The sequence below is a fragment of the Fragaria vesca genome, linkage group LG3, assembly GCF_000184155.1.
Source record: "Fragaria vesca subsp. vesca linkage group LG3, FraVesHawaii_1.0, whole genome shotgun sequence".
In the NCBI taxonomy this organism is placed as follows: domain Eukaryota; kingdom Viridiplantae; phylum Streptophyta; class Magnoliopsida; order Rosales; family Rosaceae; genus Fragaria; species Fragaria vesca.
In genome coordinates, this window is record NC_020493.1 from 3924527 (window position 1) to 3941321 (window position 16795).

The window sequence follows — 16795 nt, forward strand, 5'->3', positions numbered from 1 at the left end:
CCCCCCCCCCCCGGCGCAAGTTTCCAATATGCCCTCATTGGCTTGTTTACATTCTTTTAGCAGGTGCATAACTAAAACAAAAACCCAAGAAGACAACCCAAAACCCAGTTCCTAAACTCAATTCAACCAAAAACCCAACTCGAATTCACTAAAATAAACATAATCAAAGGAGAGAGTGGTTTACCTTATCAGAATCGAACCCAGTTTCTTCGATTAGTTGTAATCGTGAGGGTCTGAGCGGGAGGAGACGAAACCAAGAGGGCTGACTCAAACTTCTTTTCTTTGACTGAGAGTTCTGTTCTTTGAGGAAGTAGACGAATTAGACATTGAGAGTAGAGAAATAGGAAGAGGAACGAAAGATGGGCAAAAATCAGTTTGAAGATTTGAATTAGGTTTTCTGGGATGAGGGAATGTCTAAAGAGAGAGAGGATAAATGGGTCTGAAGAGGAGAGAGTGGTTTTAGTTTCAGAAAATTGGGCTTTTTTCGTCAAAATAGAAGGCGGGATAATTGGCGCTGAAAGGCCATAGGCGACGGCAAAAGCAACCGTAGCATCAAATCAGAAATAAAAACGGTTTCTTGCCACGGCACTCACCTGTCGTCGCCGTTGATAAAAACGGACGCGACGGTGCCAGTTCGCCGTCGCAAATTTTGTGTTATTTTGCCACGGCAAGATGTTGCCGTCGCAAACTGATATTGATTTAGCGACGGTGTGTTTACCGTCGCTGCGCCGTCGCAAATTTAGGATCAATGGCGACGGCAAATCCGAGCCGTGGCGATTTCTGGTGGCTAATTGAATTCTTTTTTGTAGTGGAGCTTAACCGCAAGACCCACCCGTCGAGCAGGGATGAAAGTAGGCCTTAGTAATCTGACGGTGCCGAGTGAAAGGGCCGTCGCTCAACGGATAAAAGTTACTCTAGGGATAACATGTTGATCTTCCCCAAGGGTGTATCTGCAAAAGATGATCTTCAATTCTTTGCAATACTAATCGTCAACTAATGATGATTTTATAGTGACATGCCTAGCAAGGCCGTGAATTTAATGACGAATTAAACAAAAAGAGCTGTATCATTATCGAGCTGCCTCAGCAGTTATTGTCAAGTCGTTCATAGAATACAATGGTGTTGGTACAACTGATGGATCAGCATCAGTTATGGAGTTTTTTCTGAAGACATATGCAGGCTGGTTAGGAGATGCAGGAGATGTTTCGCCGCTCAACATGAAAACAATGGTAGACATGGCTGGCCGGTCCTCTGATTCTTCTTGCACGCACAAGAGCGCAACTTGAATGCATCTCATGACCTCATCAGAATTATACGACTCGAGAATTGAATCCACAATTTCTAAGACTCTGTCTTCTCTCCACAGGTTCCAAACCTGTAGTTGAAACATGTAATTGTGATTTGAGAAATGGATGAGCAAATACTCTAGGTAAATTCATAACAGAATATGTGCAACTTACATGTCTGATCAAGTTCATGGAAGGATCCTCTTGAGAAAAACTATTGTTTCGTTTACCACTCACAACCTCTAACAAAACGATCCCAAAACTAAAAACATCCGATTTAGTAGAAAATCTGCCAAACACTGCATACTCTGGTGACATGTAGCCACTGCATATGAACAAAATGACATGTTACAGCCAAACATATATAGTAAAGTGAATATGAAACGTGACAACATATATGGCAATCTTACTATGTTCCAACAACTCGATTGGTTTTATCCTGAACTTGGTCCCCGTCAAATATTCTTGCCATGCCAAAATCAGAAATTTTTGGGTTCATTTCAGCATCTAAAAGAACATTGCTAGTCTTTAGATCTCTATGGATAATCCTCAATCTTGAGTCTTGGTGAAGATACAGGATCCCACGAGCAATCCCGTTGATGATTTCAAAGCGCTTTTCCCAATCCAAGAAGGACCGTCTTGTGTGATCTGCGTCAAATATTCGGCTTTGAGTGACTATGGTACATATTTGTGAAGCTCAATATGTTATTCAGTATAATAAAAATGGCAAATATTAAGACATACCAAAGAGAAATGAGTCCAAGCTTTTGTTCGGCATGTATTCTAGAACTAACATCCGTTCTTCCCCCTTTATACAACAGCCCAAGAGTTTTACAAGATTGCGATGTTGAAGTCTTGCTATAAGTGCAACTTCGTTTTTGAATTCTTCAGTACCTTGTCCTGATGTTTTAGACAACCTTTTCACAGCAACCTTCTGCTCGTTTGGTAACTGACCCTGAAGTTTAAGATTAGTATAAAACTTTCACTTAATTGTTGATTAGTTAAACAAGAGTAGTTATGTAGTACAACACAACCAAGAGAAAAGGAATTTTTGGTGCTTAGGAAAATTGGGGTCACCTTATAAACAGAGCCAAAACCACCTTGGCCGAGTTCATTAACAGGAGAGAAGTTATCTGTGGCTGCCATTAGTGTGTTCAAATCGAAAAATTGCAATTCGGGGTGCCTCTTAGTTTCCTCAAGTTCATCTGCCTCCACAATTTCTGCCAACAGAAACAACAATTATTATATACACCGATATTTGTTCCTCACTGTTCTGACATGCATTACATAACAACTTTAGTAGTGTAGTTTTTTAGATGCATTTGAGGTTGTTGAAGTTCTTTCATGTACATGACTAACAGACAGCACATGTACATGACTAACAGACAGCACAGGATTTTCAGCTCATGCAAACTAAAGAAGAAAACCAATTAGAGTATATAAGAGAAAATTTTACCTGTTGTGTTCCTTCTTTTCTTACACCACCAACAGGCACACATAATGATCAGTGCCAATGCTAGCAGAGCACAGACTATAGAAATGGCAAGCATACTCCTTTTAAAGAAACCTTTGGATTTTCCAGCACTCTCAGCTACATATATAGAGGTTAACAAAGGGTTAGAAAAGCATGAAAAACAAAGTAGGCAATGTGATAATAACAACTTTGTGATATTAGTTGAGTTTGCTTCCACTGCAAGCTAAGTAGTACATTACCTAATTCCATTTGATCCACACGAACATATAGATCTCGTCCAGCCTCTGTGTACACTATAATATCCATCAAATCATCATACCATGTCCAACAATCAACAACACCCTCTTCATTTTCAAGGCTCATATATGCTTTGCAAGAACAATTTGCCAAGCACTCCTGCCTACACACTTCATTACTTATACGTGCTTCCAGTCGAGCTGCTATTGATGTGTCTGGAAATTTAACGCTTGTCACCTGCACAAACCCATCTCCATTCCCACACTTAGAAACTTCCTTTCGTTTACTCACACATCCATCTGACCCATCATTCTGGTTCCACTCATTGATAGATTTTGGTTCAAAACCGGGTAGACAGTCACACTCAAACAGACTGATATTGTCAAGGTAACATTTGCTGTTGGCACCACAATGTCCGTACCAGTCACACTGTAATTTCGGTTCAGCATAGCTTTGCTTCCATTGACGGTCTCCATCACTCCATAAAAGGAACTGTAACTCAGAACCATTCAAAGTTGTTCTCGCAATTCCATTGATTTTATTCATGAAATAATAAGTTTCCTCTTGATTAATGACCAAACTAGCAGCGGGCCCTGGAGCGCTTCGCCAATACTTACTCAAACCTTTATATGTAAAAAATTGGGGGAAAGAAGTCTGATTTTGATAGAGCCTATGTGTATATTCCCCAGCTGCAGGGTCATCATGTGACTTCCAAGATGTTAAAACCCATTCTAGCCCAGTTTTCCAATTCACCCCAAGTTTCATACCTGGAAGTAGAGTATCTGTAGGATGATCAAAACTCTGCCATATAAATATATCATTATTATCATCCTGGAACACAACAAAATTTCCTGTATCCAAAAGCTGTGCTGATAAAGTGCTAGTGTTAACATTCTTGACCGACCGCGTCACATTAGTAAACCAAAGCGTGCTCTTCATGTTATGAGCATAAAGGACAAATTCTCCATACCTGTTGATTGTGAGCACACCAGAGCTATCATTAATGGGGTTGTTCCTGTTTGCAACCCACACCACTATTTTTTGAGATAATCTAGTCTCAGAATACCAAATTCCAACGTACCGGTTGCTAGAATTTCCAGGGCCGAAGAAACCCAACTCAAACTTCCTTTCTCTGGACACTAAATAGTCTCCATCAACATCCCTCAATTGGTCTTCATTCCCTCTAATGGTGTCCCTGGAACTGCAGAACTGAAAGAGGAGGGAGAGAAGCAAAGCTTTCAAAAACATTTTCTCTGCACTCTCAAATGTGTAGTAATGAACCAATGGCATATTTTTCCTCATTTTCATAATTGGAGCTGGTGAGTAATGAGATAAAATCGCTTTACATTGATCTTCTGGACTTCTACTTTGAAGTTTCCCGAACAATGACTCGTCTAATAGCAGTCATTCTGGGCTCAACTCCTGTCCAAGTCTTGATGCCCTGCTGGTGATTAACAGATTAATGCTGCTAAATCAAGAAAATAATTTGCTTTTTAAATACTTGTTAATTTTCAGATCCTGAAAAACCACAAAATAAGCGGGACATTTTTCTATATTAAATAAAATATTAAATTGAGTTTGCCCCCTCGTACTTTAGATCAATCATCAGTTTAGTCCCATATCATTTTTTTTAATAACATTGATCCTTGAAGTTTTATTTCACATCAGTTTAGTCCAATTTTTGAATTGTCCTCCTTACTATAACGTCATGTGCTGAGTTGTCCGCGACATAAGGGCCCAGTTTCTGACTTAAAAAGGCAAAATAGTCATTTTATCATATACCAAAATGAAAAGAACAACATACAGTTCATCATCAATCCTTCAACTCCCTCCGTTTCTGGAATTTAAGCAACATAATAACTTAACTCTGTTCCAATGCTATTGTCAAGCTCAATCAAACCCAGAAAATCTCAACTCCTCTATTCTTAATTAAACCACCCTGCACAATAATTGAACACTACCAAAATCCCAGAACTCCAACTTCTTCAATCTCATCCCAAAATCAAAACTGACTATCTCATACAAATTTAGTATATATACTAACAAAGCCGGAAACCAATTCCTTCAACCCCCACCGCCGCCGTGAACGTCACTCACGGCGGTCCTCCTCTGCCTAAAACCCAAATTCTCCCAAACATCACCAAACTCAATTCCAATTATATACAGAGGTAGAGCTTGAAGAGAATATCAAGGTTCATACCTCAATTGCCTTCGACGGTGGCCAGAAAACACATAAATTCGCCGAAAAACTGCTTAAACTTCAATTAATCGATTCTCAGTCATGGAGGCTCCTCTAAAGAAATCGAGACCACATATAGAATGGGGATGGCGAGACTAAGCTATCCACACCAGTCACGCTCGCCGCCGTGATCGGAATCGGATATCCGATCGGAGAGGCAGTCACCTTCTCTCCTCCGATTCTCTTTTAGCAGCGCTCCTACATGAAATCTGACACAACAAAGACATCGGGGATGGCGAGAAGAAGCCCTGGCCACTGATGGGACGCTGAGAGACGGCCGGATGACGGAAGGGAGCGCTGAGCTCCGTCGCAGCTCGAGACGGGGTATGGGACTCCGACCAACAGAGAGTGGAGAGTTCGTTATATTGATGAGGGCAATATATGATACAATGACTATTTTGCCCTTTTAAGTCAGAAACTAGGCTCTTGTGTCGCGGACAACTCAGTGCATGACATCATGGTAAGGAGGGCAATTCAAAAATTAGACTAAACTGACGTGAAATAGAACTTCAAGGACCAACGTTATTAAAAAAAAGATATGGGACCAAACTAATTATTGACTTAAAGTACGAGGGGCAAACTGAATTTAATCTTTAAATAAAAACCGTAATAATAATGGTATCAGAAAACATGTGTAGGTCTGCAAATGGGAGTCTTGACGACTATGATTGATACTTGTTAACTTTTTTTACTTGGCAGCAATTATTGGGAACTTAAGATAATCAAGAACATGGTTCAATTATTAATTAAAACTTGGTTTATTAACACTTCAACATCTTTGGCCAGATATTATTAAGGAATTTTTGTATTCATGGTAATCAAGGGGATTTTGATATAGTTCATATGAAGGTTCTCTCATTTTGGAGCTGAAGGTAAATTGATTAAATTCATAGAGTTATAAGAATTGTAGACTTTGACTCTAAAAATAGACCAAGTCTTCAGGGAATTTCCCAAAAGCAAAAGGCTAATTAATATTACATGAAGAAGCTACATTTTTGACTCATGATGTATATAGGTTGATCAACAGCACAAAACACAATCACAAACAGCATCAATCAATAGAAAACTAGCTAGGTACTTGTGGTTATTGAATTATGGAGTTCTTTTTTGTGTATATATGATTAATTACTTGTAAATGTGATAGAATTCTGTAGATATCTTTTCCTATTAGGATATCTTTTTCAATTAGGACTCGTCTTGTAAAGTTATATTGACCCCAAAATTGGGATGAATGAAATCATCTAATTCACCATGAATATCTTTCTTCTGTGGTTACCTCAAGAATAACCTCAATAATGTTTAGCATTCGTATTCTAGATGAATAGAAGATCGAAACTGTGATAACGGTATAAAACACATCATATTGCACACAGCCGGGATCACAGACAGACGTTCGCAAACCCGTAAAAATGCGGACGTCCCTGCTCTTGCAGCGATTAAGCGCCGACGACGTCCCTTCTCTTGCCAGACGGACACCAGAGGCATCCCGGACCTGTTTAACATGAAGATGAAGGTCATGGAGATCGGAGTTGAAGGTCTGGGCAGCAACCTCCACCCAAAACTTCAGACAACATCAATCTCGGCTGCAAACTGGTATTCGGCGAGTCCGCCGGCAAGAGGAAGCTCACGATCAAGGTCTAGTGTCCGTCCCGGGAAGAGAAGGGCCGTCGTCGGCGCTTGATCGCTGCAAAAGCAGGGACGTCCGCACTTTTACGGGTTTGCGGACATCCTCTTCTGATCTGTCTAATACTGCATAATAATTTCTTTTTCTTTTCTTAAGACTTATGGTTACTCTTTTAAAAACTAGTTTAGTTTCTCTGAATTGATGCTCCAAAGAAAAAAAAAAAAAAAATAACTTTGAATGTTAAAGAAGCCAAATGAATGCATGCATGTGATAACTCACGCACCCTGACTGTTCTTCTCATGGACTTGGCTTTTGCACCAAGTCTTCCTCTTTCACAATCACCACCAACTGAAAAGTCTCAATCTGTTGGTTTGTCAACGTTTACCTCTATCCTCTCAACCACAAACCATTTCTTCTTCTTTGATGGCTAGCCAGGAACAGTGGACCAATCTTTGAACGAATCCTAGAGCCAAAATTATACAGCAAATAAATCCTTCCTGCAATAATCAAATAGATAATCAAAGAGCACAATAATATATATTGGTTAAAATGGTTCATGATTAGCCTCAGCTATTAAGTGTGAAAGGGAGAAACCTACCGTCTTGACTTTCTGTGACTTGTTTGTCCAAAGATTGGATTTTTCTAAGACCCAGGCCACTACTGAGAAATATGTATGATAATGCAAGGTTAACCTTTAAATAAGATAAGTTAAAGTGACTAACTACCACACGTCTGGTTGAAAGCGTCTAATTTCATGAGAAATTTCCTAAGTGGATTTCAAGCTGTAAAAGCACAGCAGCTCCAAAGATTGACGACAGCTACCATGATCTCAGTTTTCTTTGGAAATTCGAACGACAACGTTCCAAGTTTGATGATCTCTAGTCTTTCTAGAAATGCATTCATTTTCTTTCCTCAATTCCCAAGCTTTGTGACATTGATAGGTATACGAGACGTAGTGGCAAAGACTAAAACTTTTGCATATGTTTTGGACTTGGAGACTATCATGTCACTAGATGTTCAAAGTCTTAAAGGGTGAGGGTGCACTATTGCATACTAAAGCATGATATTTCTGTGACAATATTTTCTCCCATTTGGACCTTGTGGTGGTCCCGAGTTGATTTTTCAATTAACAAATAATGAATGTGATTAGCCTCACTCTCAAGCAAAACAGAGCTCCTTTCAACAACCATATGATCTGTTCTTGCAGTTATGGATTCTCCAAAAGGCCTGCTGAATGCATTATTGCTTCAGCTCCTTCTTCTCCAGATCTCCACTTCTTTAGACACCATCAGTTTCAACCAAACCATCAAAGATGGCGAGTTTCTGGTCTCGAAAAATGATACCTTTGTGCTTGGTTTCTTTAGCCCCGGCACTTCTAGCAACTGGTACGTTGGTATATGGTACAAGTTCTCACCAGACTTGGTTGTTTGGGTGGCTAACAGAGACAACCCTGTCAATGACACCACAGGAGTTCTCACAGTTGGTTCTGATGGAAATCTAGTGCTACTTCGAAATAACAGTCTAGGCCTGCGTCTGTGGTCAACTAGTGTTTCTGTCTCATCATCAAGTAACAACACTATAGCAGCACAGCTACTGGATTCAGGAAACTTTGTTTTGGTCCAACAAGGAAATCAGAACGTTTTGTGGCAAAGCTCGGATCATCCTACACATATTCTTCTGGCAAGTATGAAACTTGGGTTCGACAGGAAAAAAGGCATCAATCGGTTTATAACTTCTTGGAACTCAAACAATGACCCGGGGACTGGAAATTGTTCATTGAGGATGGAACCAAATGGGTCTCCTCAGTTGATCTTGTACAAAAATGAGGCAAAGTGGTGGCGGTCGGGTCAATGGAATGGGATTCAGTGGGGTGGCATACCAGGAATGACCCGGAACAATGTGTTCAACATTAGTTTTATCAACAATCAGAACGAGGTTTCTGTGAGATGGAAAGTTCTTGACCCTTCAATTTACTCTGTAATAGTGGTAGATGGGTCTGGACAGATACAACAGCTAGTATGGCAGGGAAAGCAGCACGGCTGGGTTCCAGTTTGGTCAGCACCAATGGATGCTTGTGACAGCTATGGGAAGTGTGGTCCATTTGGGAATTGTAATCCCTACACTGTTAGTGGGTTCAATTGTACATGTTTTCCAGGATATGAACCCAACTCACCTCAAGATTGGGATATAAGAGACGGATCAGGTGGGTGCAAGAGGCAGGAGGGGTCAATATCAATGTGTAGAAATGGCGAAGGGTTTGTGAAGATGGATAATGTGAAGGTTCCAGATACTTCTGCAATCAAATTAGAAACAAGTTGGAGTTTGGAAGCGTGTGAGAAGGAGTGTTTAAGTAACTGCTCGTGCTTGGCGTATGGGGTTGCAGATGTGAGGAATGGTGGGAGTGGATGCATGACATGGTACGGAGATCTCATGGATACTAAGCAGTTTACAGAAGGAGGAGAGGCTTTGTATGTAAGAGCTGATGCAATAGTTTCAGGTACTCTTTTTACTGAGGCTTGAGAAAAATACTAGTTAAACTATTACTAAGTTTTTTTTTTTTTTTTTTCAGCTCAGTATACAAATAAGTCAGGAGGAGAGTCCTCTGCCAACAATAAGAAACTAGCCATTATATTGGCACTGTCAATTTCTGTTACCTCATTTCTCATCATTGCTGTTTTATGTTGGTTTAAGAGAAGGAGAAATAAAGGTATGAAAAGATTTTGCCCTTTTACCCATCTTGTAAATTCATTTTACAGATTTCTATCGGCTCAAGTTTCAATATGATGTGCATGTCAACTACTTATGCCAGCACTGTCATTGTTGTAAACCATTTCCTAGAGGAAACTGTTTGTTACTTCCTAAAATTGCAAAAATGTTATGAGTGAAACAGGGAGAAGAGGACAGCCAAAATTGCTGCATGATATTGCTTCTGGTTCAAGAAGCCGTGAAGACTTGTCAAATGAAAAAAATGTTGATGAACAAAGAGGAAAGGCAGATTTACCGGTTTTTGATCTAAGCACCATAGTTGAAGCCACAAAGGAGTTCTCTTCTGCTAACATGCTTGGACATGGTGGCTTTGGCATAGTCTATAAGGTACGTTCCCTGAAACATTTTGATACATTAGTCCAGTGATAAGTTCAAAAATTACAATGATCAGAAATTTTCATAACATTTTGAGACTGGACTGTGATTTCAGGGAAATCTACCTGATGGACAGGAGATAGCTGTCAAAAGATTATCAAGAAATTCAGGACAAGGTGTAGAAGAATTCAAGAATGAAGTAAGGCTTATAGCAAAACTACAACATAGAAATCTTGTGAGGCTTTTTGGTTGCTGCATAGATAAAGAAGAGCGAATGCTAATTTATGAATACATGCCAAACCGAAGCTTGGACTTGTTCATTTTTGGTATGCAATCTCTGAAGCCTGCTATATACTTTCACATAACACATACAATCATCAGATATCAAATGCACTTTCATCATTGTCTGACACAAAGGTTTTCTGTTCTGGTTTAGATAAAAACAAAAGGTCATTGTTGGATTGGAGAAAGCGATTTCAAATTATTATTGGGATTGCTCGGGGAGTCCTATATCTTCATCAAGATTCAAGACTGAAAATAATCCATAGGGATCTGAAAGCAAGCAATGTGCTATTGGATTCTTCACTGAACCCAAAAATATCAGACTTTGGCATGGCAAGAATGTTTGGAGATGACCAAATCGAAGCAAATACAAACAGAGTCGTTGGCACATAGTAAATCTCTCTCTATCTTTCACAATTCCCTCGATTCCTAACCATAAACATAGATACATGATGTACAAATGAAATGGATAGTCACAGTATTTACATATCAATGTTGTGTCATTGGCTCATTGCAGTGGTTACATGTCACCCGAGTATGCTATGGATGGACTGTACTCAACAAAATCTGATGTGTTTAGCTTTGGAGTGTTAGCACTGGAGATTATTTGTGGCAAGAAGAACAATTTCCAATTCGAAGACTCCTCCCTGAATTTGGTTGGACAAGTAAGTACACAGATATGTTCATAGATTTCAGATGACAAACTTGCCCTGTAAATTGTCAATCTAAATATTACTCTCAAAACCATTTCAGATATGGGACTTGTGGATAGAAGGAAAAGGCTTGGACATAGTTGATTCATCATTGGGTCAGTCATATCCTACTCATGAAGCTATGAGATGCATCCAAATTGGGCTTTTATGTGTGCAAGAAAATGCAATAGATCGACCAACAATGTTGGAGGTGGTATTCATGCTGGGGAATGAAACTACTCTACAACGTCCGAAAAAGGCAGCATTTAGTTTTAAGAATAATGCTCCCGATTCTTCAACATCTAGAGGAGCTTCTTCTGTAAATGATGTAACAGTTACAGTTATAGAAGCTCGTTGAGTTTCCAGGATTCTATAAATTAATTTTGACATTAATGTTTCAACTTACTCAAATAGAATTATTTGTACATGAATATTTGTCATAGGAGCTCATTATAATTCCAGCTGATCTTCCTATCTTTATTAGATAAGGGCTTCACACAAAATTAATCATTTATAGTTCAGTCAGAAATAGAGTATAGCAGATTACCTTTTCAACAATATATTTAGAAATGAGTTTGTTTCATGACCCGCACCAATTGAATAGGTCCAGAGTGCCTCCTCTGCTTTAAAGACCAAAATGCAGACCTATAATAACAAATAAACATCACATGGCTAGACTAAATTACACAGTACTTGATGCAATAAATCAGTTTTTAGAAAGAAATATAAACAGTAAAAATTATAATAAATAACTAATTAAAAATTTAAATAACCTAAGTTGAGTAAAAATCACCTAACAGTGCAGTTTAAATAGAGTAACTCTTTTTTTTTTAACTCATGAATACATGTGCAAAGCTGAGTAGCAAATTGGCATGCTGAAATTTGTATCTTGGCCTTCGTAGTTTCTAGCATCCAGCTCCCTTGTAATGGGTTCCAGTCAGTACTATAGAAAATTATATAGCAGTACATGAATAGGGTAATTTAATACGAAATGTAAGGAATTCTACTCATTCAATCATTGACTTTTATAACATATACTTACTGAAGAATTGTTTAACTGGTGCAGATTTTCTCTAAGAACTGGAATTGAGGGATGTCTCTGCACAGAAGTGTTAATGTCAACTATGGTGTCGCTCTCAGCAAAACTTTGATCTTCTGAAAATGATCAATAACATACAATATGCCCTCCTCTGATTTTTTAAGTAAGCAGCCAGTAATAAACTATTACTTCTATATAAACCAAAAACAAGGGTGATGAATCTTAAATTCAGTAACCAAGTCCTTCCGCAAACTTATGATATGCAATTATGCATTTTGCAAAAGACTTTCTGAATACATTGATTCAGCTTCTTCTTCTTCTTCGGCTGTGCAAATCTTTGGAAACAACTATCATTTCAAGCAAATCCGTCAAAGATGGTGACTTCCTTGTCTCTGAAAACCAGACGTTTGTGCTTGGATTCTTCAGTCCCGGCACATCAAGCAACCGCTATGTTGGTATTTGGTATAAGTTCTCAAAAGAAATGGTTGTGTGGGTAGCTAACAGAGACAATCCAGTCAATGATACCTCAGGTATCCTCACAATTAGTACTGATGGAAATCTTGTACTACTTCATAACAGCACTCAAGGCCTTCCTCTATGGTCAACGAATGTTTCTGTCACACCAGCAAGTAGAAATAGTAATATGGTGCAGCTCCTGGATTCAGGAAATCTTGTTTTGGTTAATGAGCTAGTCAACAACAAGAGTGGAGTCTTATGGCAAAGCTTTGATCATCCTACACATGTTCTTCTTGCAAACATGAAGATTGGGCTGGACCATGGTAAGAACATATTCCTCACATCTTGGAACTCGAAAAATGACCCTGGAACTGGGATTTGCTCTTTAAGGACAGAACCAAATGGGTCCCCTCAGATATTCTTGTATAAGAATAGGACTAAGCTGTGGCGGGCAGGGCCATGGAATGGGCTTCACTGGAGTGGATTACCTAATATGAATAGGCAAAGCAACACTAATGAGTTTGACATAGTGTTTGTGAACAACAAAGATGAGGTTACTACAAAGTGGGTTGTTCTTGACCCATCAGTTTTCTCAGTTATAGTAATTGATGGATCTGGATCACTTCAACAGCTAGCATGGCAGGGACAGAAAGGGTGGGTCACAATTGTGTCCACACCAACGGATGTTTGTGACAAGTATGGAACGTGTGGTCCGTTTGGTGTTTGTAATGCATACACGGTTAACTGGGAGAAATGTGTGTGCTTTCCTGGATATGAACCCAGCTCCCCAGAGAATTGGAAATTAAGAGAATGGTCTAGTGGGTGCAAGAGGCAGCAGGGAGCGCCATCCATGTGTAGGAATGGAGAGGGCTTTGTAAAGATACAAAATGTGAAGGTTCCAGATATTTCCACAATCAAATTGGATATCAATTGGACTTTGGAAGCATGTGAGCAGAAGTGTTTGAATAACTGCTCATGCTTGGCGTATGCCAGTGCAGATGTGAGAAATGGGGGCAGCGGATGCATTACATGGTATGGAGATTTAATGGATACTACTCAGTTTGCTCAAGGACAAGGACAAGATGTGTACATTCGCGCTGATGCTATAGTGTCAGGTAATCCGTTTTCTACAGAATTTCTTTCACTTGGATTTGGCTCTCCAAATCCGTAATTCCAAAGAAAAGCCATAATGATCTCTCATTGTATATCTTTAAGTTCTTATGAATGTACAATATGTGAGATTTAGTGTTCTTGTTTTCCTACTGTTTAGCCAAGTACACAAAGAAGTCAAAGAGGTTCCTTGCCAAAAAGGGGATGTGGTTGATTTTGGTATTCCCACCCATTTCTATGGTATTCTTGATCCTTTATGGAGTTTGGTGCTTAAGGAGGAAGACAAAAGGTAAGGAAACTTCTTCTTGATGATTACTAACAATGATAAATTATTAGAGTATAAGTTAATAGTGTGTAGATCAGCAACTCAAAATGCTGCTACTTCACTTTTGCTCTGCAGGCTCTCTAACGAAGCAAGATGGAAGTAGAACTCACAAAGACTTGGAATATTTTGATTTAAAGAGCATACTTGTTGCCACTGACAATTTCTCCACTGCTAACAAGCTAGGGGAAGGAGGATTTGGCCCAGTTTATAAGGTATAGATTTCAGTAAACTTTAATCACTCGGAAATGAACAGAACTAATTTGGTTGGCCATTTGCATCACTATTTTAAGTATATACAAGTAGACAAAAGTTCGGCGGGGACAAAGTGGTATATATATTGCCGTTTTCCATTATTATTTCAATTATTAAACTAAAGGCAGGATGAAACTCACAGGGCCTACTAGCTAATGGAGAGGAGATTGCTGTGAAAAGACTATCGAAGAACTCCGGACAAGGTTTAGAACAGTTTAAAACTGAGCTTAAGCTGATAGCGAAACTTCAGCACAGGAACCTGGTTAGGCTTCTTGGTTGTTGCATCAATACAGAAGAGAAGATGTTGATTTATGAATACTTGCCAAACAAGAGCTTAGACTTTTTCATATTTGGTATGCCTCAATCTGAAGAAGTACTAGTTTATTTCATCTGACATTTGAAAGCTTTAACTGTAGTAAGGCATAACAAATAAGGAAAGAAATTACATCTGCTTTCCTTTATCTGATTGAAGGTTTCATGTTTTTTTCTTTTTTGTCAGATAGAAGTAGAAGCTTGTCTATAGACTGGAAAGACCGTTTTGAAATTATAAATGGAATTGCTCGTGGGGTCCTATATCTCCATCAAGACTCCAGATTAAAGATTGTCCACAGGGACATAAAAGCTAGCAATGTCTTACTGGATTCAACAATGAATCCAAAGATCTCAGATTTTGGACTTGCTAAAATGCTTGGGGAAGACCAGCTCCAAGCAAATACAAACAGAGTGATTGGAACGTAGTAAGTAGTTAACAGTTGACATAGTATATAGGAACCCCTGAACTAAAAGCATATAGTGATTTCATTTGAAATTATACGGAGTATTGCTCAATAGCCTATCTCATGTTTTGTTACTGCAGTGGCTACATGTCACCTGAATATGCAATGGAAGGGCGATATTCAACAAAATCTGATGTTTTTAGCTTTGGTGTCTTACTGCTAGAGATCATCAGTGGCAAGAGGAACACTGACCACAATCTTGACAGCCCCTCCCGCAATTTGATTGGAAAAGTAAGCAAATTATAAACACTGTGAACCACTACTGCATATATAAGTATACACACACATACATTATATATAATTATAATAGTATATGCAATTAATGACTTACCAGCTTGAAATTGTTTGGTCTAAAATGGTGTTTTGATTGCATCAGATCTGGGATATGTGGAGAGAGGGACAAGCATTGGGAATAGTTGATCCATCTTTGAGTTTGTATCCTGCTCATGAGGTTTCAAGATGCATCCACATTGGGCTACTATGCATGCAAGAGTCTACAACAGATCGGCCAACAATGTCGGAAGTAGTTTACATGCTGGGCAAAGAAACACCTCTCACTTCTCCTAAGAAACCTGCATTCATATTACAATCCAGCAATCCAAACTCAGAAGAAGCACCAGGAAGAGGACTTTCTCTAAATAATGTAACAATAACCATGCTTGATGCCCGCTAAAGCCGCAGGACATACACCATACTCAATAATATTTTTCTTCAAGTATGTCTACCGTAATGTTATATGTTATCAAACTTCATAAACTTTCTTTGATTCAATCAACAGATAGGACAATCATCTGAATTTAGTAGAAGTACAGAATGGAGTTTTTCCTCTGCCTTATTTTTTATGTTGAATCATTACTACTTGGACATATCAATGTCTGGTGGGGTGGTGGCTCCCTCACTCCCCCTCCCAACATACTTATTCATGCTGGGGAATGAACCAGTCTTCAACGACCAAAAAAGGCTGCATTCAGTTTCAAAAGTTGAGGCTTCTTCTAAAAATGATTGTTGGGTTCTTCTATAAAGGCTTCTTAACAGATAGTCATCGAAGCTTGTTGGGTTCCAAGTTTCTATAGATATTCACATTTTCTTTGACTATTTCTACTCAAATGGTAATGTCACATTTCAAAACTGAACTTCTGTCTCTATTACATATAAGCACTGCACACTACATTGTTCAATTACTGGTTCATTCTTCGTAGATTACTGAGACCCGAATGGTATTTCATTCACTAGTGCATACAGAATAGCAAAATACCTGAACAACATCTCTGTATATTTACTGAAAATCGAGAAGGATTCTTGTTCCAAGCAAATTGAATGCTCCGGCGTGTCTTGTCAAGATGCTTTGAAGACCAAGATGCAAACCTATAATAAAAAATAAAATAAAACAACAGTTGGCTTGAGTGAAATTCACCTAGCTGTTCAATTCAAATAGCATGACTCAGAATTGGTCAAGTCATGAAAACTTATGCAGAAATGGTGTATTGATATGAGAAATTAATACAAAAATCTTGGCCCTGATATGTTTGTAGCATCCAGCTCACTGGCTGCTACAAAAGCTTGATACCTATGCTAAAATAATAAAATGTGATGCAAGTAATATGGACTTAGATACGATATATTCAACAAAGTATTTAAATGGTGTAGTGCAGAGCTGCTTATGTAGAAGTGGAATGGAGTATGGTCAACTATGGTGTTAACTTCATGAAAGCTTGAATCTTCTGCCAATGGCCAGTAGCATACCGTAGCTCTCCTGTTATGACCAATATCACATCAGGACATTCTTATAGTTCTAAATTTCATCATGTCAAACATTTCTAGAGGGAAAATGGTGAATCCGGTCCAAATGTTATAAGTATTTCACGTACTGTCTTGTATAGTTTCAACTTTGGCAATTACACTGTTATAATCTAGCAGCCACA

At 38.8% G+C, this 16795-nt stretch overlaps 3 protein-coding genes across 3 annotated transcripts in view; 2 read left to right on the plus strand and 1 right to left on the minus strand.

Moving 5' to 3' along the window:
* LOC101314641 (G-type lectin S-receptor-like serine/threonine-protein kinase RKS1-like) overlaps positions 1-4299 on the minus strand; it is a 12934-nt gene extending 8635 nt beyond the window's left edge. Inside the window, exons 1-7 of the mRNA XM_004295343.1 lie at positions 3000-4299; positions 2743-2877; positions 2364-2506; positions 2031-2241; positions 1697-1934; positions 1461-1611; positions 1116-1375 (exon numbers count right to left, since the gene is read on the minus strand). Coding sequence (XP_004295391.1) covers positions 1116-1375; positions 1461-1611; positions 1697-1934; positions 2031-2241; positions 2364-2506; positions 2743-2877; positions 3000-4299 — 2438 coding nt within the window. The remainder of the gene's footprint in view (positions 1-1115; positions 1376-1460; positions 1612-1696; positions 1935-2030; positions 2242-2363; positions 2507-2742; positions 2878-2999) is intronic.
* Positions 4300-8069: 3770 nt separating this feature from the next.
* Positions 8070-11273, plus strand: LOC101314930 (G-type lectin S-receptor-like serine/threonine-protein kinase At1g11410-like). Its single transcript, XM_004295344.1, has 7 exons — positions 8070-9357; positions 9430-9567; positions 9751-9953; positions 10057-10267; positions 10378-10615; positions 10741-10888; positions 10977-11273. Exons 1-7 carry the CDS (start codon positions 8070-8072, stop codon positions 11271-11273), a joined length of 2523 nt encoding a protein of 840 aa, XP_004295392.1.
* Positions 11274-12222: 949 nt separating this feature from the next.
* On the plus strand, positions 12223-15546 carry LOC101315220 (G-type lectin S-receptor-like serine/threonine-protein kinase At1g11410-like). Its single transcript, XM_004295345.1, has 7 exons — positions 12223-13525; positions 13681-13809; positions 13921-14057; positions 14240-14450; positions 14597-14834; positions 14954-15104; positions 15250-15546. The coding sequence occupies exons 1-7, from the start codon at positions 12223-12225 to the stop codon at positions 15544-15546; spliced, it is 2466 nt and encodes an 821-aa protein (XP_004295393.1).
* Positions 15547-16795: the final 1249 nt, after the last annotated feature.